The sequence below is a fragment of the Gambusia affinis genome, linkage group LG06 (genome assembly GCF_019740435.1).
Source record: "Gambusia affinis linkage group LG06, SWU_Gaff_1.0, whole genome shotgun sequence".
NCBI classification, from domain to species: Eukaryota; Metazoa; Chordata; class Actinopteri; order Cyprinodontiformes; family Poeciliidae; genus Gambusia; species Gambusia affinis.
Genome location: NC_057873.1, coordinates 2,243,261 through 2,267,670, shown reverse-complemented (window position 1 = coordinate 2,267,670; position 24,410 = coordinate 2,243,261). Strand labels below are relative to the sequence as shown.

Here is a 24,410-nt window from a genome sequence, read left to right as displayed (position 1 = left end):
AACATTTAACTAAACTGAGAGAAATAGTACATTTATGAAAAACTCTAAATGAGAAACTTAGAAAAACTCAGAAATGTTAAAGTTTATCCCAGAAGTTTTATAGTAAAAAACTTCAAAGATTAACATTTGTTAATATATTTTATTATATTTATATTTTATTTTTTATTCTAAAAAAAATCTACCTTTCAAATTAAGACATTGTCTAGAAAAAGAAACTTGGATAAAACTTAAATGTTAAGATTAAATCCCATAAAGGCAGGAAGAGCAGTAGAGCATGTTGTGCTGATTGATCTCTTGGACTTGAAATCAGGACAATAGATTCAATATTTTATCCATGTTTTGTTTATTTTAGACAAGAGGAAGTTTATGTGCTAATTCATTATTTTTTGAACCGGCTGGCTGCAGACTATGATTATGAAACTGCTTAATCTCATTTTATTTAATTTCCATTCATACACGTTTTCTACTTAACTAAAGTTAAATAGGTTGAAGAGCTGACATTTCATGGAAATATTCTTTGAAAATATCAGTTTACTTTTAAGAAATTTCTACAAAAATAATTTTTATTAGTTTTTTATTTTGAGTAAATAAATAACTTAATTTTAACATTCATAACTTAACAGTATTAATAGTAAAACTCAACAGATCAGTTCGAGTTTCTCTATACGCTACGTGAGCCTCATCAGCCACCGTATTAGAAGCTTCAGTAGCTGGGGAACCGTTTCTAAAAGTTTCGTTCAGGTTTGTTATTTAATTTTAGACATAAATTGTTGTGTTGTTTAACATTTAGCTGGAGGTGAACCAGTGAAGCAGAGGAGAGTTTCGATAAGTTAGCTAGTTAGTCTTAGTTAGCATTAGCCATGCTAGTTAGCAGGCTAGCTAGCAGTGATGTTTCTAAATGTCTGTTTTATCACATTGAAAACATCCGGTGTTTGCAGGGCAAAGGGCGATGCTGTCGGTCTTTTTCAGATCAGCTCTGCCTAAATGTAAGTTTAACTGTTCATGTTGGCTTATTAACTCATTTATGTTGACTTATTAACTCGCAGTTTGTGTCCTTGATAGTTAAAAAATAAACATGTAGAGTTTCCGGTCATCTCCTCATGTTTTTATTGGAGTTTAAGTTCTAAAATCAATTTAACAACCGAAAGAAACGAGCTTTAAATTGAATGTAGGTGAAAGGTCAAGGTTACGGATTGAGTCAGAGTTCTTAGTGTTTTCTTAAAATTAACACAATATTTTTAACAACAAATCTAAAATCAGGTAGACCTTGTTCCACGGGTGTCCAAAGTGCGGATAGGGGGCCATTTAAGGCCTTGCAGTGAAGTTGAGCGGCCCTCTGTCACAGTACAAAAATGATCTTCCATTTTGGTCGTTGATGCAGTTGCACATTTTACAGATGAATCAAATCTATTAAAAGTGAAAGATAAAACACAACATATTGATCTTTAGTCAACCATGTGTGATGCAATTATTTGATTTCACAACAAACATCCAGTGAGTTTTCCTCAAATGTTTGGTGAACTGAGCAAAATAAAGCAAGATATTTTTTAGAAAAACGAGCGACACATAATCTGTTCTTGTTGCTGAGAATAAAAGAAAACAACCAACATTTAAGACTTTGTTTCAAATATACTGTAAAACAGTGTTTTTCTACCATAATATGACCTCCTTATTTTGCTTTTTAAAATTATAGTTGTTAAAGTAAAAACAGAAAACTTTTAAATACTTATGTTTAAAAAGAGAAATCAAAGTTCTGATTTTTGACTCAAATGTTTTGGTTCATGTGGTGAAAAGTTTTGATGCTTTTTTCAGAGTTTTAGAGATTTATTTCTTTCATCAAAAAAACAAAGTTGATTAATAGTTTACATGAGAAAAATACTGATATTATTCCATAACATAAAGAATGAACTGAAAGTAACAAATGATCAACAGCAAATCTGTAAAAGGAATGAATAAATTCACATTGAGAAACTATTTTACTAGCAAATATTTTCACAGATGAGAGAAATAGTAAACAAAGTTTTTCATTTGTTAAAATATAAGTGAAGTAAAACACCTGATTTAAACTCCTGATCTGGATCAGAATCTTTTTGTTTTTATAAGTTTTATTCTTTTAAAACATGTTAAACTTAAATGAGACGCAGTTTGTCTCCTCAGCTGGGTCAAAGGTCAGCTTTTCTCTGTGAATAAATCAATGAAATGTTTTTGTCGTTCAGACAGCAGGTTGTGGCGACCCGGCCCGGTCAGAACCATGTCGTCCTCAGACGGGCCCCCGGCGCAGTTCACCACGCTGGCCGTCAGCCGGCCGGCCGAGTTCGTCACGCACGTCCAGCTGGACCGACCCGCCAAGCGCAACGCCATGAACAAAGCCTTCTGGAGGCAAGACGGGCGCCGCTTCCAGGGCGGCCATCTTGTTTAAGCGTGTTTTACAGCTTCTATTTATTTGGACTCTGAGTTCTTATCAACTCTTTGACCAAATGTTTGGCCAGCCTGTGGTTTTCTCCGTAGTTCACAGAAAGGATTCAAATAAAACCCACTTTCTGAGAATTTCTTCCATCATTTGTAATTTCATTTTTAGATTTTTTTAATTCTTAAAATCAGATGAAATGTGAAAAAATCAGAGATTTTATTTTTGAGCCACATTAAATATCGATTAAATGGAAAGTAGAAGTTTGTTATTGTTAAATAATATCTGCCAGTTCAGCGTAATAATTTTTATTTTATAGTTTACATAAATTGTCTTTTTTTTTATATTCTGTATTTAAATTGGGAATTAATTTTACAAGAAAGTCCTGTTGGGTCCGACTGTAATCAGTTAAAATGTTGTTTGTGTTTTTTAACCCTAAATTCAGAAACAAAAAGTTTAATCATTTTTAAGATCCAGTTTTAAACCAAGAATCTATTTTCTGCCATAACAGCTTCTAAAAAACTGTAATAAATATTAACTTTATGGTAAAAAATGTCATAAATTCACTCAAACCAGGCGACTCTGGATAACTTTGGTTTGGGTAACACTAACGACTGAATTAATTTTATTTATCTGGATTGAGGCTAAAGATCAAACGCTGCTGACCTTTGACCCCGACCTTAAGGGGCTTTAATGGATTTCAAATAAAGTTTAGAAATTATTTTCAACTAGTAAAATATTAAGGTGGGAAACCCTGCTGGTGCAAACACATTTCTCAAGCTTCCCCAAATTCTTGAAGGGTGGTGTATTTTTTCCTTCCACTCAACTTTCTGTGAATACAGTTTTCTAAAGCTCTGAGACACTGAATCTCGGGTTTTAATTCTTTGTAAGGCTAAAAATAAGTCATTCATTATGAATTTAGTTAAGAGTTTGTCCTTTTGAGACGAGCTGTTGATCATTTTATTGTTTCGTTACAAATGGAGGTTTTTTCCCGTCGTAGGGAGATGGTGGAGTGTTTCCAGCAGATCTCTGATGACCAGGCCTGCAGGGTGGTGCTGATTTCTGGAGCGGGGACGACCTTCACAGCAGGTGAGCGTCCGTCTGTCTGTAAACGGGCCTCTAATAGAAATATGTTTATGTAACTTTTCGTATAAAATACATAATAAACAGTGAGATGCAGGAAATACTCAGATTAGTGGAAACATTAGCTGCAGAAACCTAAGAATCTGTTTCCAGTCTCTGAAGTTTCTTTAAATGTAAAACTCAATCTGCTCCAGTGTGACGGTGCATTAATGCCACTGGAAAGATATAAAAACAGGAAGAGTAAATTTCTGCCAAAAACTGCTCACAAATTTTACAAAAAAAGAAAAAAAATTGAGATGAACTTCAGAAAATTTCTAGAAAAAAGAACAAGGATGCAAGAAGTTTTTTAAGGTTAAGAAAAAAAGTTGGGAGATTTCTGAGTTTCAGACGTCATAAATTTTTCTGAGACTTAATCAGAGTTTCTAAGTTTTTGGCAGTAATGTTCTCCTTTATTTCCAGCTACGAAGCTCCTGACAGGCAGCCGAAAAAATCCCTTCAGGTTTTGGATCGATATTAAAAATCGAGTTACTTTATTAGTTTGATTTTAAGTCGGGTTGTTTTATCGACAAGTTTGTGCTCCCCCTCCTTAGTGGATGAAACTGAGATAGGAGTAACAGACAGATGGCCACTCTGAGGTAAAAATAAACAGCCTCCAGTTCAGAGGGCACAGCTGACTCTGGGTGGGCGACGGCACGATGCCGCCGCCGGGTTCTGATCTGGTCTGACCTGCCGCCGACCAGGGATCGACCTGATGGACATGGCGGCCGACATTCTGCAGCCGGAGGGCGACGACACGGCGCGGATCGCCTGGAACCTCAGGAAGCTGATCAGGAGGTACCAGGAGACGTTCTCCGTCTTGGAGAAGGTAAACGCTGCGAGAGGACCGGCGGTCAGAAAGGTTCATCAAACGCTCAGGGTTCACTTCTTCTTCTTCTTCTGCTGCAGTGTCCAAAGCCGGTGGTGGCGGCGGTCCATGGAGCCTGCATCGGAGGAGGTAGGACGCCATCAAGATGGCCGACTTTAAAATCCAGCAGCGAGAAGCGCAGCAAAGACACGACATCTTTTCTTATTTTTACCTGATCAAAGAAACCTTCAATTAGATTTAACTTCTTTTTTTTACAGTTAAATTTACATAATCTGAAACTACAAACATTTTATTAATTTGAGTTTTTTATTCTGGATGGAGAAAGTCCTTCACTGTAAAAAATAAAATCTTTCCAAGTATTTTTAGTATTTTTAGTACATTTGAAATAAGACAAAACTAACTTACAAGTAAGGAATAGGAGCTTGTTTAAAGTTAATAATCCCTTAATTTTGATGAAAAGGTTCTAGTTCCACTGCCAAATTATTTCACTTATGGAAAAAATAAAATAAAATAATCTGAAGGTTTTTTCTATCAATATTGAGAAATTTGTGTCGTAAAGAAGCTCCTATATTCTTTTGAAAAATGACTTCTGTTAGTTTTGTTTTATTTCAAGTCCACAGAGACGTTTGCACTAGAAACCGGCCTGGAAACACTTTAATTATCGGTTCTTCCTGCAGGCGTGGACCTGATCACCGCCTGCGACATTCGGCTCTGCACCCAGGACGCCTGGTTCCAGGTCAAGGTCAGAAAACCCATCAAAACTCTGGAGTCGTTTAAATGTAGCCGGAAATCTGGAAAACAAACATTTTTAAGTTTCATCCACACAAAAGTCAGTTTAATATTTTTATAAAACAAACAGACTGGAGGTTTGAGAAAGCAGTGAGAAATTTTAATGATAATTTTCAAGAAAAAAATTAATTTCTGAACTCTGGAAGTTTAAAATTTATTAGAAAAAGAAATCTCAGAAGTTTTCCAGAAATGACATTTTCATGTTTGAAAAGTTTAGTTTTTAGCTAAAAACTAAAAAAATATTCTGTAATATTTCTGAGATCAATTTCTGTTTAGCAAATCTTTGACTTTTCAATCATGGAAATGTCTAGAAAGTTTCTGACTTTAATCAAGATCTGAACAATTTTCCTTCAAACTCAATTTTTTTCATTTTCAAGCAAATTTCTGAGGTTAATCTAAATATTTAAGATTTATTTTAAGAAAATATTTGAGATTCATCTCAAAATGTCTTTCTAGAAAATTTCCAAGAGAAACTCAAAACATTCTGGCAGGGCAGAAATTCAGTGTCCTGCGCATTGCATTCTGGGACAAATGATGCTAATATATCAACATGTTGCTTTGACACAATTTCAAATCGTTTTGTGTTTTAATTACCTTTTATTCCAGTAAAGTATTGAACTGATCCTCCTGGCGCCATGTTTAATTCCCAACAGGAAGTTGTGGTCGTTTTGAAGCAATCTGATTGGCTGACAGGTTTTAGCTCTGTGCTGCACTGCCCCCTATGGGTTGGCATGTTTAGAGCAACACTGACCTGCTATTTATGTGGATGAGAACCTTTTTGGAAACCATTTCAGCTTCTAGTTTTTCCTTCGATATGTGGCGGACATGTTTGTTTTGTAGAGACTGAGCTACGTGTGGGTGAAGGAACCTCAGTTTCTCTGGAGTTTTTTACTTTTAGCAGCTCAGTCTTGATGGTTGGGAACGTTCTGAGCGGTTCCGTCTGATCCGAACCGTTTCCTCAGCGTCTCCGTCTCGGTTTCACAGGAAGTGGACATCGGTCTGGCGGCGGACGTAGGAACGCTGCAGCGGCTTCCTAAAGTGATCGGCAGCCGCAGGTAAAACCCGACCCGACCCGACCCGGTTCTGGTCGGCTGGTTTCGGACTCAGGAACCCTGAGTTCAAAGGTCACGTGTGGTCTGTGCAGCCTGGTGAACGAGCTGGCTCTGACCGCCAGGAAGATGTACGCCGACGAGGCCAAGAGCAGCGGACTGGTCAGGTAAAAACCGAAGGTTAAAAATAACGGATCTGTAACAAAACAGTTTAAATGTAAAGAACCAAAGTCTGTATAAATACAGTCAGGAAAACAGACCACTGAGTTTTTATCACTTTGAAAACTTTCCTCGTATTTTTTCCCAGACTTTATTTTCTGTAAATTTGACATAATTCCAGCGATGATTATTTTGTGACTCCCGTTTTAAGCTGCATCCTGAACGCGCTTGTTGTTGCTGCAGCCGAGTGTTTCCAGATCAGGACGCCATGATGGCCGGCGCGCTGCAGATGGCGGCGGAGATGGCGGCCCGCAGCCCGGTGGCCGTGCAGGGAACCAAAATCAACCTGATCTACTCCAGAGATCACAGCGTCGCCGAGGGACTCGACTACATGGTGCATGGACACCCTGCTGCTTTTACTGACAAACATTCTCCGTTTATCATGTTAAAGTTTATAATAATGTTCATTTGGCCTGTTTGTCTTTATTAGTTTAATATTTTTATTTTAAATTATTTTTTTTTCATTTTATATTAATATATTCAGGCTAATTTGTTTTATTTTGTCATATTATTTTTTAAAGTTCATATCAGATAATATTCCTGTTTGTTTATTTGATGCGTTTAGTTTTTTTTATGTTTTATTTTTCGTAGATTTGTGGGTTTTCGTGTTGGTGATGCTGATGGTATAAAATAAAAGTTTGGCTGCAGTTTCTGCTGTCTGGTCTCTGCAGGCGGCCTGGAACATGAGCATGCTGCAGACGCAGGATGTGATGAAATCGGCTCAGGGCGCCATGGAGAAGAAAAGCCCCAAAGAGATACTTTTCTCCAAACTCTGAGCCTCGCTGTCGACGGTTTTAATCTCCAGATTATTCTCTCCACCCACCAGATTAACTCCGACCTCCTGGATGATCGCTTTGGGTTCTCTAATCTTTAGAACTTTGGTTTCTTTTTGCAAACCAATTATTTTTATTTAATAAACTCATCTGAATGAATGTTTATTTTGCCAAACATTAGTCTGAGCCGAATCTTTAAAACAATCTGAGTTTTTATTAAATAAAGGTGATAAATTAAAACGTTGGCGTCTGCTTGGCTCGGAGCTTCTGCAGCGTTTTCTGTGGAGGGAAATCAGAGTGAGCTGCGGTTCTGCTGCAGGAACCCGGAGGCGGAACCGCTCCTACCCTGTGGAACTCCTTGGCCCTCTGCCGGTTCCTGGCCCAGTCCTCCTGCCGGCTGCGGGCCGCGCGCTGCTGCTTCACCTCCTCCAGCTGCTCGTACAGCCTAAACACACACACACACACACACAGCGCTCACACACTCTGCTCAGAGCGCAGACGGCCCGCCTCGGCCCACCGGTACCTCTGGGTCCGCTGGTGCATCTCTGACAGGTTCCGCTTCCTCTGATCCGGATCGCTGATCCGAACGTCGGGTCCGATCTGAGGACTGGAGCGGCGAGCTGAGAGAAGAACCGGGTTGCAAAATTCAGTTAGAACAACGTCTGGAGAGGAACGAATCAGAACCGGGCTGGAAAAAAATAAAATAACGACAAAAATCTGCAGAACAGGAACCAGAACTGGGGAGTAACTAGTTACATTCACTCAGTTTACCAGAGTAACTTTTTGGAAAAAGTTTTCATTCAGGAGTATTTTTACTTTTTGACTGATTTTATTTCTACTCTTGAGTAAAATTGTTTCTGTTTCAACCAGAAATTCTCCAGACAGACTCACAGCTGCAGCTTCTGTTAAAGATTAATTAGCTTTATATTGAAAACAAAAAACGGATATTAATATTAGATGATTGATAATTTGATCAGTTACTCAGTAGATCTACTCTTATTAAAGTACAATTTTAGATGCTCTATCAGCTAATAAAATTATGAGACGGTTCTGGGAAATTTCTAATAATCTGAGAAAAAAAAGTTGTAATAAGAATAAAGTCAAACGACAAAAAGTCAAGATGAGAAAATTGAAATAATATAAAAAATCGTACAACAGTCATAATGCAATAAACAAACATCCTAATGATACGATAAAAAGTTACATCTTGAAGTCGTAACAGAATAAAATGTTCTGATTAAAGTCGTAGGTGCTCTACCTGGTGGAGGTGGGCGGAGCTTCCTCTCCACTCTCTTCCTGTCCTCAGTCGTACTCTGGGACTCTGCCGTCTCCTTCCTGGGGACGGTCTGGACCGCGGCTCTACCCGGGTCCACTCCTTCGACCAGAACCCGACTCGGGGCTCCGTTCCTGGCAGCGGCCCGCTTGGCTTTGATCTCCTGAACGCGGCGGTCGGACCGCTGCATGAGAGCCCGGCGCCGCCGCTGGAAGACGTCCTGCTGGTTCCTGCCGGGACTCCAGAGGAACTCCAGGAGGAACGCTGGACACGGGACCAACAAGATGGCGGCCACAATCAAGATGGCGGCTTTAACGCCTCACATGATGCTTTGATTGACCGAGCAGCTGGTCTGCTGTACCTGATGGCGTCTGGTGAGCCAACCTGGATTCTGCCCCCTGGTGGACACAGTTTGCAGGTTATAAAAATGTTTATTTGTTCAAACTGTCATCACGTTGTGACGTTTTTCTTGCAAATATTTTACTTTTGAAACACAAACCTAGAATTTCTGAGACTAATTTAATTTTTTTCTGTCTACAATATTCATTAATATTCAGTATTTTTCTGGTGATAAGTTTAACAAACATGTGAAAACATTTTTTCTTTAAAGTTGCTGCAGCTTTGACATGAAGCCGAGATGCATGAACCTCTGTTGGCTCCGTTTCCATGGTTTCCTGTCCATCAGTGATGCTGTCTGGACCGTCGCTGTCCTGTAGTTCCTCGTCGTCCGTGGCGACCGCGTCCTGGAGCGTCGTGTCCGTCAGACTCACCAGCGTGATCTGAGACTGTTCCAGGATGCCCCTCTCCCCGTCCGACTCCTACAGAACCAGAAACCAACCCGGGTCAGATCCAGAATCCGGGCCAGATCCACTCAGACGGTTCGGTTAAAGCGGGGTGTACAAACTTTCCATCTTGTGGGCAACAACTGTTGCCAGAAAAAAAACTTTGAGTCGTGCGCAGACATGTTCGCTGCGTTCTGTGATTCAAGCCACTTGCGGCTACCGCTAACTAGATGCTAATAGCTGCTGAAGCTAGCTAGCTTTCTGTGCAGATGTTCTATAAAGGGGATTCTCCTGATGAATAAGGAGAATTTTATCCCTGCATGAATCATTTAATCTTAACAATCACACCAAAATATAAAGTTTAGTGGAAATTTGGGTGTTTTAAGGTAAAAAATTACAACGTACTCATATCACAAAAAAAATTTAATCAGGCAAAAGAAAATGTTTCTAAATCAGTTTCTTTCTATAAAAACTGATGAAACTTTAACAGAAGCTGCGGCTGTGAGTCTGTCTGGTGAATTTCTGGTTTGTTTTTCATTCAGTGGGAAGAAAATCCAGAAATTTACTGAAGTCAGAGTAAAAATACTTCATCATAAAATTAGTCAAGAGTAAAAAGTACAGCATGCTAAAAATACTTCTAAAAGTAAATTCTTTCCCCAAAACCGTATCAAGTAAATGTAATGGAGTAAATGTAACTAGTTACTCTCCAGCTCTGCATAACGCCCAGCGCTACGCTAGCTGCTGCTTCTATTCATGTATTAAAATTATCTGATGTTTTAGATTATCTGCCCCTGAACGAAACTTAAAATGATTCTTGTTTTCTACTTCAGTCAGATGAAAACATACCGGTGAGATTTCTGAGGTGGAGAAATCCTCCCGACGTTCACCGACTGGGACGGAAACTCTGGAGGATGTTGTCTCCAACGAGCCCAAAGTGGACGATTCCCGGAACCCGCAGGGCGGCGTGCCCGGGGCGGGGGACAGGCGGGGCGGCGTGCCCGGGGACAGGCGTGGCGGCGTGCCCGGGGACAAGTGGGGCGGCGTGCCCGGGGCGGGGGACAGGTGGGGCGGCGTCAGGACAGAGTCCTGCTGGAGGCATTCGGAGATGACGAGCTGGGAGAAAGACTCCTGAACGTCTCTGCAGCCGTCCGTCTCTTCCGCTCTCAGCTGCTCCAGCGATGGACAGTCTGAGGTGCTGAGGTCAGGAGGTTGAAAGGTCACAGAGGGGTCAGCGGTTTCGTTCTGGGTGATTTCTGGTTGCAGCAGGTGGAACGAAGCTGAGTGGAGAGAGAAAGACGAGTCGTTTCAGTCCAACTTTATTTCTGAAGAATAAAAAATGTAAGACTAAAACGATTAACTGATTAATCAATTATTAAATTAGTTGACGATTATTTCTGCAATCAATTAATAGATATCTGGAGAGAACAGACTCAAAAGGCAATTTGCTAAAACAACACAGATTAAACAAAGTGTGCAAAAAATAAATTTACATTTTGCATTTAAGATAAAAAATAATACAAAATTAATCTGCTCTCCCAGTTTTAGCTTCACTTGGTTAAAATTCAGAAAAAAATCCTTTTAATCACCTTTTGCTCTCTATTTATCAATCAGTTGCTAAAATAAGGTGACCAGATCAACTCTGTCTCTGATCTCCTGGTTTCCCTGGTGGAGACCGGATTTGTTGTCCCTCCATCAGGTTTTAGTTCTGATCCAGAATCAGGTTTTAAAGTCATAAAATCTCCAGCTCGTTCTGAAGCTCCGTCTTCAGGAAGTCACCCCAACACGACTCCTCTGTTAACCCTTTAACTACGTTTCCCACAAACATCCTTCTATGATGAGAACAGCAGATGATCCACCAGAATGTTTGCTAATTGCTGCTGGCTAGTCTGAAGGATCTCAGTGCAGGGTCGCTCTGTGAGGCAGGAGTTTGGAAACTGCAGCTCTGAGGAGGAGCTGCGCCTCGAAGGCGGGGCTAGGTCCACACAGCTGCATGGTTGCCATGGAGACTAAATGATTTCTCAAACATGCATGAAAGAATCAAAGGGGATGTTATTTTAATGTTGTTTGGGATCAACATTAAAATAATATGGAAAGCTTAAAAAAGTCGGTTTTACATAAAACTGCTCCTTTAATCCGTCTTTGCTGTTGCTGGTAAATAAAAACAATATTTTAAATAAACAGCCGGTTAATCCTGGTGGGAGCCGGTTAATCCTGGCGGTCTGCCAGGCTGATGATGAACCGAGGGAACCCAGAAAACCAAACGACTGGAATCGGGTTCAAATGAGAAACGGCTCCTGACGTTTTCTCTCACCGTCGGTGCCGTGCGGGTCCAGTTCCTCCAGACCGGCTCGGTTCTGCAGCCCCGGGTTCGAGGCGGACGGACTCCCAGCCAGGTGACGCTGCAGTCCTGATGGTTCTCTGGACTCGGCTGCAGAACTTCGTTCGCCTGAATTCGGTCATTCATTTAAATTATCTTAAAGTAAAAACCAGAAATGATCCAGAATAAAACGCATACCAGAGTTTTCACGGTGCTGATCGGCAGAGACCTGCAGCTCTCCGACCAGAACCCTCATCCGGATCTCATCCGACCAGGACGGTTCCGACGTGTCATGACTAGAGCAGAAACCCGGACCCGGAGAGTCGGACTGTTGGGAAAGGCGGCCGATCATCCGGCTCAGAGTGGAGTCCCAGCCGCTCCGATCCGGTGGACCGGGCCTGGCACCGATCATGGAGGAATGAGCCGACGGCTGGCCGACCAACCGCTCCAGAACCGAGAGCCTCTCTGGAGCCAAGCAGGACGGGTTCTGCTCCAGGGCGGGATGACCCGGGGGCGTCTGCTCCTGAAAACAGCAGAAACGCTCAGATCCATCTGAGATCCGCTTCAGGAGCAGGAAGTGGAAAAGAGCACAGGGCATTCTGGGTAAATGCAACCAAAGCTAATGTGCTAGCCTAGCGTTAGCAGCAGAAATGGCTCCTGGTCTTCAGCCAAAGAGAAATCTGACGCCTCCATCTTGATTCCATCTGGTGAAGAAGGAAGTTGCTCTCTGATGCTCTGATTACATGTAGCTGATTTATCAGATAAACGGATCAGATCTTCTGATTGATCTGAACCTGGTTGCTGGTTTCATGGATGAGTGACTGACCGGGTTTGGGTTCTGACGGGCCGCTGGGTGGCGCCGGACGTCCCGACGACGAGCCGAGGTCTCATCCTCCGTCCTGGACGGCTGGGAGAGCGAAGAGCCGGACTCTTCCAGAGCGTCGCTGTCTGAGACCAACGGGAGAGTTTTTATCGATCTAGACGTGAACCGGGCCGGAGGCGGGCAGAGAGGGAACTGGATCCGGACCTGTAGTGGTTCCAGCGGCGCTGAGCGAGACGTCGAGCTCTCTGGTGTATTTATCGATGATGCGCTGGATGACGCTGTCGTTAAACACCAAGTCTACAGGCGGACCGGCGGAGACGGACGAGTCCCGAAAACCCGCGCAGGAAACGGCACCAGAACCCGGTCCAGTCGGGTTGGAGAGCCGACGGTCGTCTGCTGAAAACAGGAAGCTAGCGATCATTTCTAACAATTAGACACGTTTTCTGCACCACAGCGAGAGGAAAAATAAAAGCTCAACAGGAAGTCATAACTACTAGAATAAAAGCCAAAATTAGTTTTATTCAAAATTAACAATTAAAAAGTCATAATTAAAAAAAACAAGTAGCAATAAATAGTCACAATAATACATTTTGCTGGATGATAAATTGTCCCAGAAGTTGAGAATAATATTGATAATATAATAAATGATAATATTGTTGTTTTGAGATCATTTTAAAGTAATATAATGATAATAAGAAGTCATTCCCAAAGATCAATAATCTTTAAATTCTAACAAACATTTAACACTGGAACTGGACAACATTTTAAATATCCAAAATAAATAACACAGAAACAGCCAATAAAACTAATTATGAAGCCTTGGAAAACTAAATGATCCTCCAAAATAAAGGCTTGAGACCAAAACACCAGACTGAAAACTTATCATCCAGTTTCTGGCAGAAAGAGAAAAATAATAAATCATGCAAATAGAAATTGAGACACGCCTAGTCAGTTATTAGAATAAATCATAATTTCGAGAATAAAAGCCTCATTACAGGTTTTAAAGAGCCGATGTTCCCGTTTCAAGTCGATGTTGACGGGTTTAGGTCGTAGTGAAGGTCCGGCTGACACTCACCCTCATTCTGCTCCGGGTCGGTGGAGACGTAGCTGCCGCTGGAGATGGTGGTGGAGGAGAAGCAGTTGGAGCCGGCGGACCTGCAGAGAGCCTGAGGCAAAACTGAAGACTCACTCAACTTTGTTCATAATGCAAGTTTCAGCAACGAGACGGTTTAAAGTGGAAAAATAAAATAAAATAAACAACAAAAACATTCCAGTGGAAAAATCAAGAGAAGTCATAAAAAGTTGGACTAAAATAAACGACGTTCCAGTTCTTATTAATCACTCTAAACTCTTTAAACTCAGAGTTTCAGATGGTTTTCAGATTTTTGGTATTTTGTGGTGCATAGAGGCTGAATGTTGCTTCCCCATGTTTGGTTCTGGTTCGGTTCGCTGTGGGTCATCTCCGTAACTATGGTAACTAATCTTCTTGTTTAACCTGAGCCAGTGAGAGCAGGTAGGTATTAAACAGGAAGGGTCCCAGGAATGAGCCTGGAGGAACCCCACGGGGTTTTCCTCCGGTCCGATGAGCTACTGTTACTTTAGGTACAACTGGTACCAAACCACAGAGTCGGACCCACCTATAGTGGTGCTGTGCTGAGGTCCAACAGAACCATTAAAACTTCTGATATTTTAGGATCAGAACTAAAGGACTGAGCTCAGTTCAAGTGTAGAAACCCTCATGAAAACGTGTTTAATGGACACGATTCAGGTTCAGACGTTTCACATCATCGCTCAGTACACAGAGACACAGAACACACACACAACAACAACACACACACAACCAACAACAACAACACACACACACACACAACAACAACACACACAACCAACAACAACAACACACACACAGAAGCTTCTCCAGCGAAATCAGCGGTTGAGGCGTGTTCTGCCTCCGCTCAGATTTGGCTAGTTTTCATCATCGGTCCACAGCCGGTGGACCTCAGAGGAGATTCACAGGCAGAAAAAAGTCCAGATATGAAGTTAAATCCGTCTGATTGTCAGTAGAATCACACAGACTGCACGGTTTGACTGTCATTGTTACCTCTGAGGGGGATCTGGAGGTCAGAGCTGCAGTACCGGGCGAGTCGGCTCCTCTTCCAGAATCAGAACCAGGCGTTGACGTCGCTTTCATGGTCGAATCTAGAAGAACAGGAAGGCATCACTGCAGTTTTACATCTTCTCCCTCATCAGAGGTCGATTCCTCAGCATCCGTACCGGAATCACACAACTCTGGAGTGGTTGCTGCTCCAGACAGCCGTCGCTCCCTCCAGGGAAAATGGCAGGAGGCCTCCGACCCGACCCGGCTCTCAACAGAACCATCCTGCAGGTTAACGTCTGATAGGCATGAAGGAACGTCGTCTTCTGGACCTGAGAAGACGACCCGTCTCCCAGCAGACGGTCCAGACCGTCTGCTGTGATGTACTGACCCATCCTGCAGATTCCCGTCTGCTGAGCGGGAACCCAGGTCGTCTTCAGAGTCTGAAAACACGACCCGCCTCTTGGCAGAACGACCCCGCAGGTCGAAGTCTGCCGGTACTGAAGGAACGTCGTCTCCCGGGCCTGAAAAGACGACCCGCCTCCCAGCAGAGTTGGGTCGACAGCTGGAGACAGAACCAGACTCCAGAGTCCGGTCAGATCTGGAGAAAAATCCTGAACCTTCCTGCAGGTGTGAAGGATGGTCGTCTTCTGGGCCAGAAAAGGCGAACCGCCGTTCAGCAGAATCGGGTCTACAGTCTGAAAAGACAAGAATCATCATCAGGAGCTTCTCTTGGTTTAAATACCGGATGAAACGGGTCTGGAACCAAAGGCGTGGAAGCGGACCTGTAACCCGACTCATGTTAACCGGAGTCTCCACCTCTTGGATGGCGCTGAGCTCATGTTGTTGAGGAATCATCCACTTGAAACCCAGTTTGACCCGCGTCACTGGAGGCTTCTGCATCCGTGGAGGATGGAGGGGTCCAGAAGGTTCTGGAGGAACGACGCTCGGAACCAGAGGGGCTTCGAAAGGAAAGCAGAAAGAACAGAACATATTTTAAAACAATTAAACCTGGACAAATGATACAGATCATATCATGCTGCGAGTTAGTCAGGAGTTAAATTATAATAATAATAATAATGTTACATTATGAAAGTCTTTCAGAATTAAAATTCAAATGCAGTCTGGGTTTTTGGAGCTACTGACTCTTTATAACGTGACGAAGTTATTGATCTTCTGGAGAGTTTTGGTGAAATGGAGCAGAATGTGGCATTAAAATCCATCTGTTACCACACACACACACACACACACACACACACACAGAGACACACACACACGCACACAGACACACACACACAGACACACACGCACACACACACACACGCACACACACCTCGGATCAGGGCAACACATTTTATATCAAATCTGTCCAGTTTGAACATATTTGACTGACCTGAAGAAACCAGTAAAGGTTGAAGGTGAACTGTGACTTTATAACACCTGACATGTCTGTTATTAAAAAACAAATCAAATCAAATCTGTACTGGAGATCAGAAAATCTCAATCTGTGCAGCTCTAAATGAACAGAAGGTCAAAGACTAAATTAAATCTGATATGGAAAATCTGTCCATATTTAAAGGCTTTTACAGCCTTAACTGTAAAGAACTCTTCTGTACAACGTTTATAAGAACTGGTTTTGTGAGATGCTGGACCTCGGCAGAGACCTCGTCCTCCAACATCCAGCTGAAGGGACTCGTCTCCGTCCTCCGGCTCCTCTAAGTGGGACAGACTTCCTCCACTCGACTCTTCGATGGCTCTCAGCAGCGTCGCCAGCAGCTGCAGCCGTTTCTGCTCGGCTTCCTGTGGTTCCGAAGCTTCACTGGGAGAATCAGAACCGCTCTGCAGGCGACCAGAAAACACCGGAACAAATCCTGCATATCTTTATACAATATTAGAAATAAACTAAACACGTAATATATTTTCTTTCTTAAATTAGAAAGTAAATATTTGACTGTCTAAAGCATTTCTTCACCTGATAAAAATAATCCCAATAATCCTTCCTGATGGATTGACATCAGTACAGCGAAACGCTGATCTGCTGATTATTATTGTTTGATTAACTAATCAGACAGTAAAAGTTGCTTAATGTTTACAGAATTTGAAGCTGAAGCTGCAAAATGTTCCAGGTTGAACATTTTTACACAAAGATTTTTTTAATCTTAATTCAAAATGTTTTGTTTTTATACAGGTTTGGTTTTATTGCTGCTCTGAAGGATTTTCAACTGTCAACTGTCTTTTTAGAGTCTTTCTACTCCAGTTAATCCATCACTGTGTGATTAACTTGATTCACACACAGTGTGTGTGTGTGTGATTATGTTATTGATTACTGAAGCCACTGACTCGTCTATCGATCAGAGCCTGCAGCGCCTCCTTCTGCCTCCTCATGTACTGCAGCTCCTCCTCCGCTCTGCGCCTCTCCTCCTCTTGCTGCTCCTTCTGCAGCGCCAGCGCCGCCCGCTGCTCCACCACCCGTCTCTGGGCCTCCCGCAGCTCCCGTCTCCTGCGGTCCGCCTCTCTGGAGGTCAGGGTCATGGGGTCAAAGGTGGCCGAGGTGCTGGCTGACCCGTGTGCGGCGTCGGGTTCGTACGGCCCTGCAGCGACCGGCGAGGCTCTCGGTCTGTCCGGCAGGCGATTCGCTACTCGCGCCAGAATTCTGCCAGCAGAGACGGATTGTAACTAGTTACATTTACTCAAGTAACTATTTTGAAATAACGCACCTTTAATGGTGTGTTTACTACATTTTTTACTTCAGTGATTTTATTATGAACAGATCTGGACGGAGAATCCAAAACCTGTACTTGAATAAGAGTAGAACTACTTTAACATATTTTTACTGAAGTTAAAATAAAAAGTATTTGGTAAAAAGTATTGAGTAACTGATCAAATTATCGATCATTTAATTAACAGAATTACTCAAGTAAAGATACAAAGAGTTCCTGTAGTAAATATAAAGTTACTGCCCAACTGATTCTGAAGTATTTCTACTCTTTGATTTCTGGATTTTCTTCTCTCTGAATGAAAACAAAAATGTTTAAACCAGATAAACTCCTGGAGTTTCTGTTAAAGTTTAATCAGTTTTTATTGAAAGAACTGATTTTGAAAAAAAAAAAAAAAAAGTTTTGTAATTATATTATTTAGGTGAATTATTTTCATTCTGTTCTTTAAAATAAAATTTCCACTTAACTTTATATTTTGATCCATCTGATGATGTAATTTTTAAGTATTAAATGATTGATAATTTGATCAGTTCCTCAGTACTTTTACCTTTTTTTTGTTTTTACTTTAGTAAAAATATGTTAAAGTAGTTTTACTCTCAGCTGAGAAGTTTTTGGATTCTCTTCCCACCTCTGGCTGTCGGTGAGCGAAGCAGCGTCTCGTCTCAGTGAGCTGAACCGGTTCGTAACGGACGGATCCGACGGTGCGCTGGAGCCGGCGCTGCTGCTGAGAGCAGGAAGTGACACGTCTGAAGGCAATGAGGGTGTCGCTGGGTGACTTTCAGACGGGGGAGCGAGGAACGCGGGCTGAACGGGAGGCCTCAGCAAGGCGGCGGCGGCGGCGGCGGTCAGGTTGTGGCGGATCCGGAGAGCTCGCTGGTATTCCTCCAGCCGCTGCCGGGCCACTTCCACGGATCTCTGGTGAATCCTGAAAGATCGCCTTGGATCAGTCGGCCTGACGCAGCGGAGCTTCAGATGGAGCGGAAGGAGAAACGTTACACACCTGTTCTGCTCCAGCAGGCGCTGCTGGTACTGCCTGAGCCTCCTGGTGGACACGCCTTCCTCTGCAGGAGACACCGCCTGCAGGAAACAGGAAGTCATCACTGCACCAGGTAACTGACTGTCAGTTATAGGCAGACGTCCTCAGGTGTTTGCTTTTTGGAAAATAAATGTCAGCCAATAAAAATTTCAAGATTTTTTGCCAATAATTATTACATATAAATAATTGGTCCCATATAAATCATATTTCCTAATAGTTTCTTTCAAGATGGCCACCATGGTCGTCAAGAAAAAGTATGTATTTGAATGTATTTGGTGCCAAATTTTAGCCCACATATTTAGAACCATGGAAATCAAACATTTTCTTGATCCTGGTGGACATTCCTCAAAATGGCCGCCATTGTTGCACTAAAATCGACAGCAGATGTTGCTAGTGTTGAGCACGGCTAACCAAAGGGTCAGGATCATTAACCTCTAATTCACTAAACAAGAATCTTTGTTATGCTAATGATAAACATCTAAATACATTAAAATTAGCAGAAACTAACACGAAACTGCTAAATGAATAAAAGAAGACAGCAGAAGCTCATGCTAACAGCTGTGTTTTGGTCTGTTTCTCCTCGTTTCCTTCCAGCTGGTGAAACACTCCCACAAACAGCAAAGTCCCAGTTTCAGGTTTGGAATCTGATTTTTCTTTGTTACCTTAAAGTAGAAAGACATAAATTCATCCAAGGCATGAAAATGTGTCTCATTTTATGGCATTATCTGGTGTAAAGGAATAAAAAAAGAAAAATGGCCGACATCCTGAAATTCAAGTGACTAATTGAAATATGAAAACATAAGCTGAGGGGTGAGCGTTTCATGTTCATGCTGTCCACACTTTAAATATTTTAGGGGAATATGCTGCAGTAGTTCTACCAACATCCTGTTCAGACTTGCTGGACCTACTTCTTCCTCAGAGGTTAAGCTGATCGGGGAGCGGTCCTGGACAGGAACCTGTGGTTGGAGGGGCAGCGCCTCCTGCTGGGCAGCAGCTCTCAGCTGCTCCCTCTCCCTCTGAGCCTCCTGCAGCATCTGCTCCAGCTGGGCTTTTTGCTCCTCCAGTTCCTGGAGGAGAGCAAGCTGCTGCTGCTTCTCCACCTCCAGCTCCGCTTCCTTTCAAACAAACAAAACGGTGAAAACTTTCAAAATGTGAGCCTCCGTCCTACAAGTCAACACGTGATCATTATAGGACTTAAAAATGGTCTCAGAACAGCAACATTCTCATAAACTTCATTCCTGGGAGAATTTGACACCATGACTGGCCAACAATAAGACATTTTAACCGTTTCTCTCACCCGCTTCTTCCGATCTTCTTCGGCTTCCTGGATTGTGCTCAGAAAATCGTCAGGAAGTGAACGTTCTGCTGCGGGTGGCGGTTCTGCTGGTTCCACAGCTGCATGAGTCAAACAAACACACAGGAAACTACATTTTGTTACTTGTACTTGTGACAATGCAATGAAACATTAATGTTGAATTCTATTCTATTCTAAAAAACAGAAACAGTTAAAAATAGAAACATTAATGTTGGAGAAAAGCACCTAAACATTTCTGATTTCAGAAAATGATGTAAGCAGCTTAAAACTGTGTGATTGTCGTCATGAGAGCGTCAAACTGACAGTCTATCGTTGCTATGGAGACAAAGCAAACAGAGACGCACTCGGTGCCGGGACGGCGGGTTCACGGAGCGCCTCGGGGCTCAGAGATCCGGTTTCGATGCTCATGTCTCGCTCTGGGATCTGCTCTGTGTCGACGGACGGAGAATCCGCTGCAGGAACCCGGCTGCTGATCCAGTCCGTCCTTTGGCTCCGGATCCGATCCAGGAGTCTCCGGAGCGCCTGTCTGGAAGGGGTTGCGCCTGCGGGAGAGAGTTTGATGTGAAACGAGACGCAGACGACAGATGAAGGGAGTTTTTAGTCAAAACTTTGCTCACCATCTGCTGCTTCCTGCTCTCTGCCTTCAACTTCATCCCCAAAGTCAATCTGAATATTTTCTGCTTCGGGTTCGGTGTTTTCATCCACAGTGACATCCAGGTCCCGATCCGGGTCCAGATCCGGGTCCTGGCTGCTGCTGGATGAGGCTGGGAGAGGCTCCGGTACCAGCTGGACCAGCAGGTCACCTTTTACCCCTGAGAAGAGAAACGACTGAGATGATCAGGACTAAGGATGCGTTCACACCCGCCCCGTCTAATCCGCTTTAATCCGACTCCAGTCCGGTTGGCCAGAAAGTCCGGTTCAGTTGATCCTCTGTTGATTTTATTTAATGAGGTTTTTTTACTTATATGAATTATTGGCATTTTTGTCCTTAAAATACCAAAATTTCCAGTTAATGTTATAATTTGGTTCGTCTGATATTATGTTTAAATCTTAAATGATTGATAATTTGATCAGTTACTCAGGACATCAGAAGACTTTCTAAGTCTTACTTGAGTAATTTCTTGCTACTTTTTACTTTAATAAAAACATGTTGAAGTAGTGCTATTCTTACTTGAGTACAGTTTTTGAACCGAGTCAACCGAACTATCAGGTGTGTAAACGGCCTAAATCAATCCTCAGCCGAGCCGCCCTCACGTCTCTCTCCGGTGTACATATCCTCGAAGGCGAACTCCAGCTCCCTCTGCAGTTCCTCCCTGGCCTCCTGCCTCTGGTAGAGAGGCTGGAAGATCTGTGGCGGCATCCGGGACACCTGCTGCCTCCGCCGCAGCAGGTCAGTCTGCTGCAGGTGCTGCAGCTCCACCAGGAGGCGCTCCCGGTCCTGAAACCAGAGGCTGCTGTTAAAACGTCTGCAGCACAAAAACTACCATCTGAACAGACGAGGGGTGATGTGAGAACAGTTCACATGACTATACTTCACATACTATAAGAAGAAGAGAAGAACAGATCCAACCGACTGGATAATGAGACTAAAGGGCTGTTAGAAAAATCAGTACCAAGCAAAAGTTACTGTCGTATTTTACATAGTGCTGAATGTGAATATATAGACGTTGCATATAGGAAAATTTCAATAAGAAGGTAAATGATGAACATTCAAAAGTCAAAGGAAAGACAAAATAAAAGTAAAATCACATCAGAATGTAATGCAAAAAAAGGTTTTAATCTGCTAAAATTAAAGTGTTGGATAAAAACTAGTGGTGCACAGATTTCATTCATTCTGCAGGATCAGTGATTGGCCAGTACTGGTATGTGAAACTAATCTTATCTGCCTCTGGAAATATCTGAAAATCAGCAGCTTTCTCATTCTGCAGTGAGAGGAGAGGGAAAAACTGACTGGTTTTTATTTCTATTATCTGTTTTGTCGTTTTCAGATGTGTTGTATTTTGGATATTTAAAATGTCTTCCAGTTTGAGTGTTAATTGTTCTTCAATAAACTGAAGTTTATTGAGAGGGTGAACTTGCTTTATTATGCCATTAGAAAATGCTCTCAAAACAACACTGCCATTGTTTATAGTGATGTTTACTGGGATCATTTATTGTCCAGCAGTCGTTGTGAGTCGGTGTTTCAGGATTGGAGGTGTACCTGCTCCAGCAGCTCCCTCCTCAGGGCCTGCCTCCCTCTGACCCGGGCCTTCTCCAGCTGCTCCTCTCTCCTCCTGTCCTCCTCCCTCTGGAGCTCCTGCAGCCTCCTGGACTCCAGGTCAGCTTCCAGCCTGGCGTCAGACTGCAGAGAGGACCAGAGCTAAGAGTTGGCAGACAACAGAAGCAGCAGCAGCAGCAGCTCTCTGACCTGCAGCGCCTCCGGCTCCTTCGCCACGGCGCTGTCTGGCATGTGATAGCGTGTGGTAGCGAAGGAGTTCAGATCCGACCTCTTCACCACGTGGGACTTCCTGGGATCGATGTCCTGCTCCAACCAGGAGACAGTCAACACTAATGATGTTAAACTAATGATGTTTAAAGAAAAGCACACCTGTCTGCATTGTTAGATTTACTATTTTCGCCACCAATAAATGTGAAAACCAGAGCTACACCAATCCGATGTTGATATCTGTTTCCATCCCAATACTGAAGAAAAATCTAGACATTTTATATTATATTTTGAATTCCTAATTGCACTTTCTGAACCATTGTACTGAATGTAGTCCAGGTACATTTACCTTTGTGTTAAAAAACTTAACATTTTAAGTTAATTTGGCTGTTTTTCTGTATCAGAAATCTGATGCTAAACTTCAGATATCTGGAACGGAAGTGAAGAGTGGACTGAATATGTGAAACAATGAGCCCTGCAGTCACAGCTTTAGTTTCATAGCAATGGTTCCACAAAATACGGTGATAAAACTTTGAGTGCTGGTCAGCCACCGCAACTTGGACCAAATAAATCTGCCAGAGTAGGAAAACAATCTGAAAACGGTTGAATTTTGCAGGGAAAGCACCTGGATGGGGTCAGGTGGAGGCGGCGGGAGTTTGACCACTTTAGCTGATCGTTCCTTCTCTGTCTGCAGCGCCTTCTTCCTCGCTTTGATGGATCTATAAATGAAGGAGGGAAGTTATTGTTCTGCACCAACTCAAAAAACTGAAATTTAACAGCTGTCAGGACTCTCACCGTTCCTGTCTCTCCTGCTCTTTAGTTTTTTGGATCTTGAGTTCCTTCAGAGCTTCTCGGTAACGCTCCTCTGCTTTAGCATGATGCTCCTCCTCTCTTTGAGCTACAGCTGCCAGCTCAGCTTCCTGAAGCAGAAATATAAAACTTTTCCATTAGCTTATTACGTTAGCCACATTCTGGCTCCACAGCATCGTCTTTCTCACTGCTAAGCTAGGAAGGCTCTGCTAGCTCACAGTTTCCTTGGCGCTCCTGTGGCTCTGGCCGATGAGCTGCAGGCTCTCCAGATACAAACTCTGCAGCGTGTGCAGCTTCTCCCTCTGACGCCTCTCCCAGTCCTCCCTCAGCTGCTCCTCCAGCTGCCGCAGCTCCTGCTGCCTCCGCTGCTCCACCTCCCGCCGGATGTGCAGCGCAATCTGCCGCTGCTGCTCCCTCACCTGGACATCCAACACAAATCATCATGTCAGAAACTGGTTCTGGATGAAGTTTCAACACTGAAAGTACTCCTGGTCCGGCCATTCTTTCTGAGTTTGGTTTTTCTTCTTGTGAAAAGGGAGTTGTTTCTTTCCACTGTCACCATATGCTTCCTCTGGCTCAAGCTGAACAGCTTATAAATAGAGCTTATTCGTTCAAACGGATAACTTTTTAACATTTCATGTCTGTGTTTTTTAAAGAGCACAGTTATTTGGACTGAATCTGACTGGATTAAAACAAACAGAATATTTACTGAAATCTGGGTTGAAGCGACAGAACCTTCTGGTAAAACCAACCATTACCTGCTGGATCCGTAGTTTCCTCCGCCTGTCAAGCTCCTCACGTATTATACGAGCCTCTTCGTTGGGACTCAATCTTAATTTGGACACTTTTCTCTTCATTTTCCTCAAAAATGCTACCGGGCACTTTCACAAAAGCGAGTCTGAATGCTAATTAGGCTAACATGACTTCTCTCAGAGTCCAAATTCCGTTCCTTTCGAGCCGCAGCAACCATTGTAACCTAGTCCGACGGCTAAAGCCTGAAATAAAACCTTAGTTATGTCATAAATAAAAGGACAAAACAGCTAAATGCTCAATTCTTTCGAGAACTCTAACCCGTTGAACAAAACCGACCGTTTGTGTTCCAAACGTCATATCCGGTGGTTTAAATTGACCGCCGTAGCTTTTAAGCACTTTGGTTCATGCTTCCAACCATTTTTTGATTTATAAATGTATATTATTAAATTGTAATTACATTAAAACAACAATCATTTGATTCCAACATTTTTGAAGCATTTAAAAAGTCAACAGCTAATAGTATTGGAGGTCGGGTGTTTTCGGAGTAAGGAAAAATGTTAGGGGATCTATTATGTTGTGACACCGGATCTGCACCATTTTTCTTTCACCGGCAGACATTTCGATAACTTCCATCACGGGAGGCGGTCGTTCACAAAATACATTGATCACAGCAGACTGAAGAATCTCTTAATGAAGGGGGTACTAAACTGACTTTGCAAGTTCATTTAACTGTATATTACAAGATAAAAAAATACAGGTAAGGAAAAAGCGATATAACTAATCCCAAACTGGTTACTGACCTTCCAGGAGTATATGGCCTATCCCCACGGGAAAGCATGCTGCAGCATAAACACCTAATGTATGCTTTGGTAAAGTGAG

At 42.7% G+C, this 24,410-nt stretch overlaps 2 protein-coding genes across 5 annotated transcripts; one reads left to right on the top strand and one right to left on the bottom strand.

The window, feature by feature from the left end:
- Nucleotides 1-649: 649 nt before the first annotated feature.
- ech1 (enoyl CoA hydratase 1, peroxisomal) lies at nt 650-7,344 on the top strand. Of its 2 annotated transcripts, XM_044119995.1 has the most exons (11): nt 650-741; nt 939-986; nt 2,217-2,379; nt 3,408-3,496; nt 4,231-4,355; nt 4,436-4,484; nt 5,033-5,097; nt 6,129-6,199; nt 6,289-6,360; nt 6,596-6,746; nt 7,084-7,344. In XM_044119995.1, exons 2-11 carry the CDS (start codon nt 950-952, stop codon nt 7,186-7,188), a joined length of 927 nt encoding a protein of 308 aa, XP_043975930.1. In that variant the 5' UTR covers nt 650-741; nt 939-949; the 3' UTR covers nt 7,189-7,344. The 2 variants fall into 2 exon arrangements, with proteins under 2 accessions (XP_043975930.1, XP_043975932.1); XM_044119997.1 differs by lacking the exon at nt 650-741 and having other exon boundaries at nt 2,221-2,379.
- Nucleotides 7,345-7,379: 35 nt separating this feature from the next.
- cep295 (centrosomal protein 295) lies at nt 7,380-23,861 on the bottom strand. 3 transcript variants are annotated; one of them, XM_044119991.1, is made up of 30 exons: nt 23,537-23,861; nt 22,997-23,197; nt 22,764-22,888; nt 22,594-22,687; nt 21,951-22,064; nt 21,744-21,884; nt 20,798-20,981; nt 20,161-20,355; nt 19,888-20,085; nt 19,526-19,623; nt 19,137-19,343; nt 18,193-18,269; nt 17,821-18,117; nt 16,816-17,128; nt 16,128-16,314; nt 15,261-15,437; nt 14,655-15,173; nt 14,482-14,579; nt 13,456-13,546; nt 12,585-12,776; nt 12,384-12,505; nt 11,756-12,080; nt 11,552-11,686; nt 10,087-10,517; nt 9,106-9,276; nt 8,820-8,856; nt 8,444-8,722; nt 7,709-7,805; nt 7,531-7,630; nt 7,380-7,464 (listed from the first exon to the last, which is right to left on the bottom strand). In XM_044119991.1, the coding sequence occupies exons 1-30, from the start codon at nt 23,633-23,635 to the stop codon at nt 7,420-7,422; spliced, it is 5,349 nt and encodes a 1,782-aa protein (XP_043975926.1). In that variant the 5' UTR covers nt 23,636-23,861; the 3' UTR covers nt 7,380-7,419. The 3 variants fall into 3 exon arrangements, with proteins under 3 accessions (XP_043975926.1, XP_043975927.1, XP_043975928.1); XM_044119992.1 differs by having other exon boundaries at nt 12,585-12,773; XM_044119993.1 differs by having other exon boundaries at nt 16,140-16,314.
- Nucleotides 23,862-24,410: the final 549 nt, after the last annotated feature.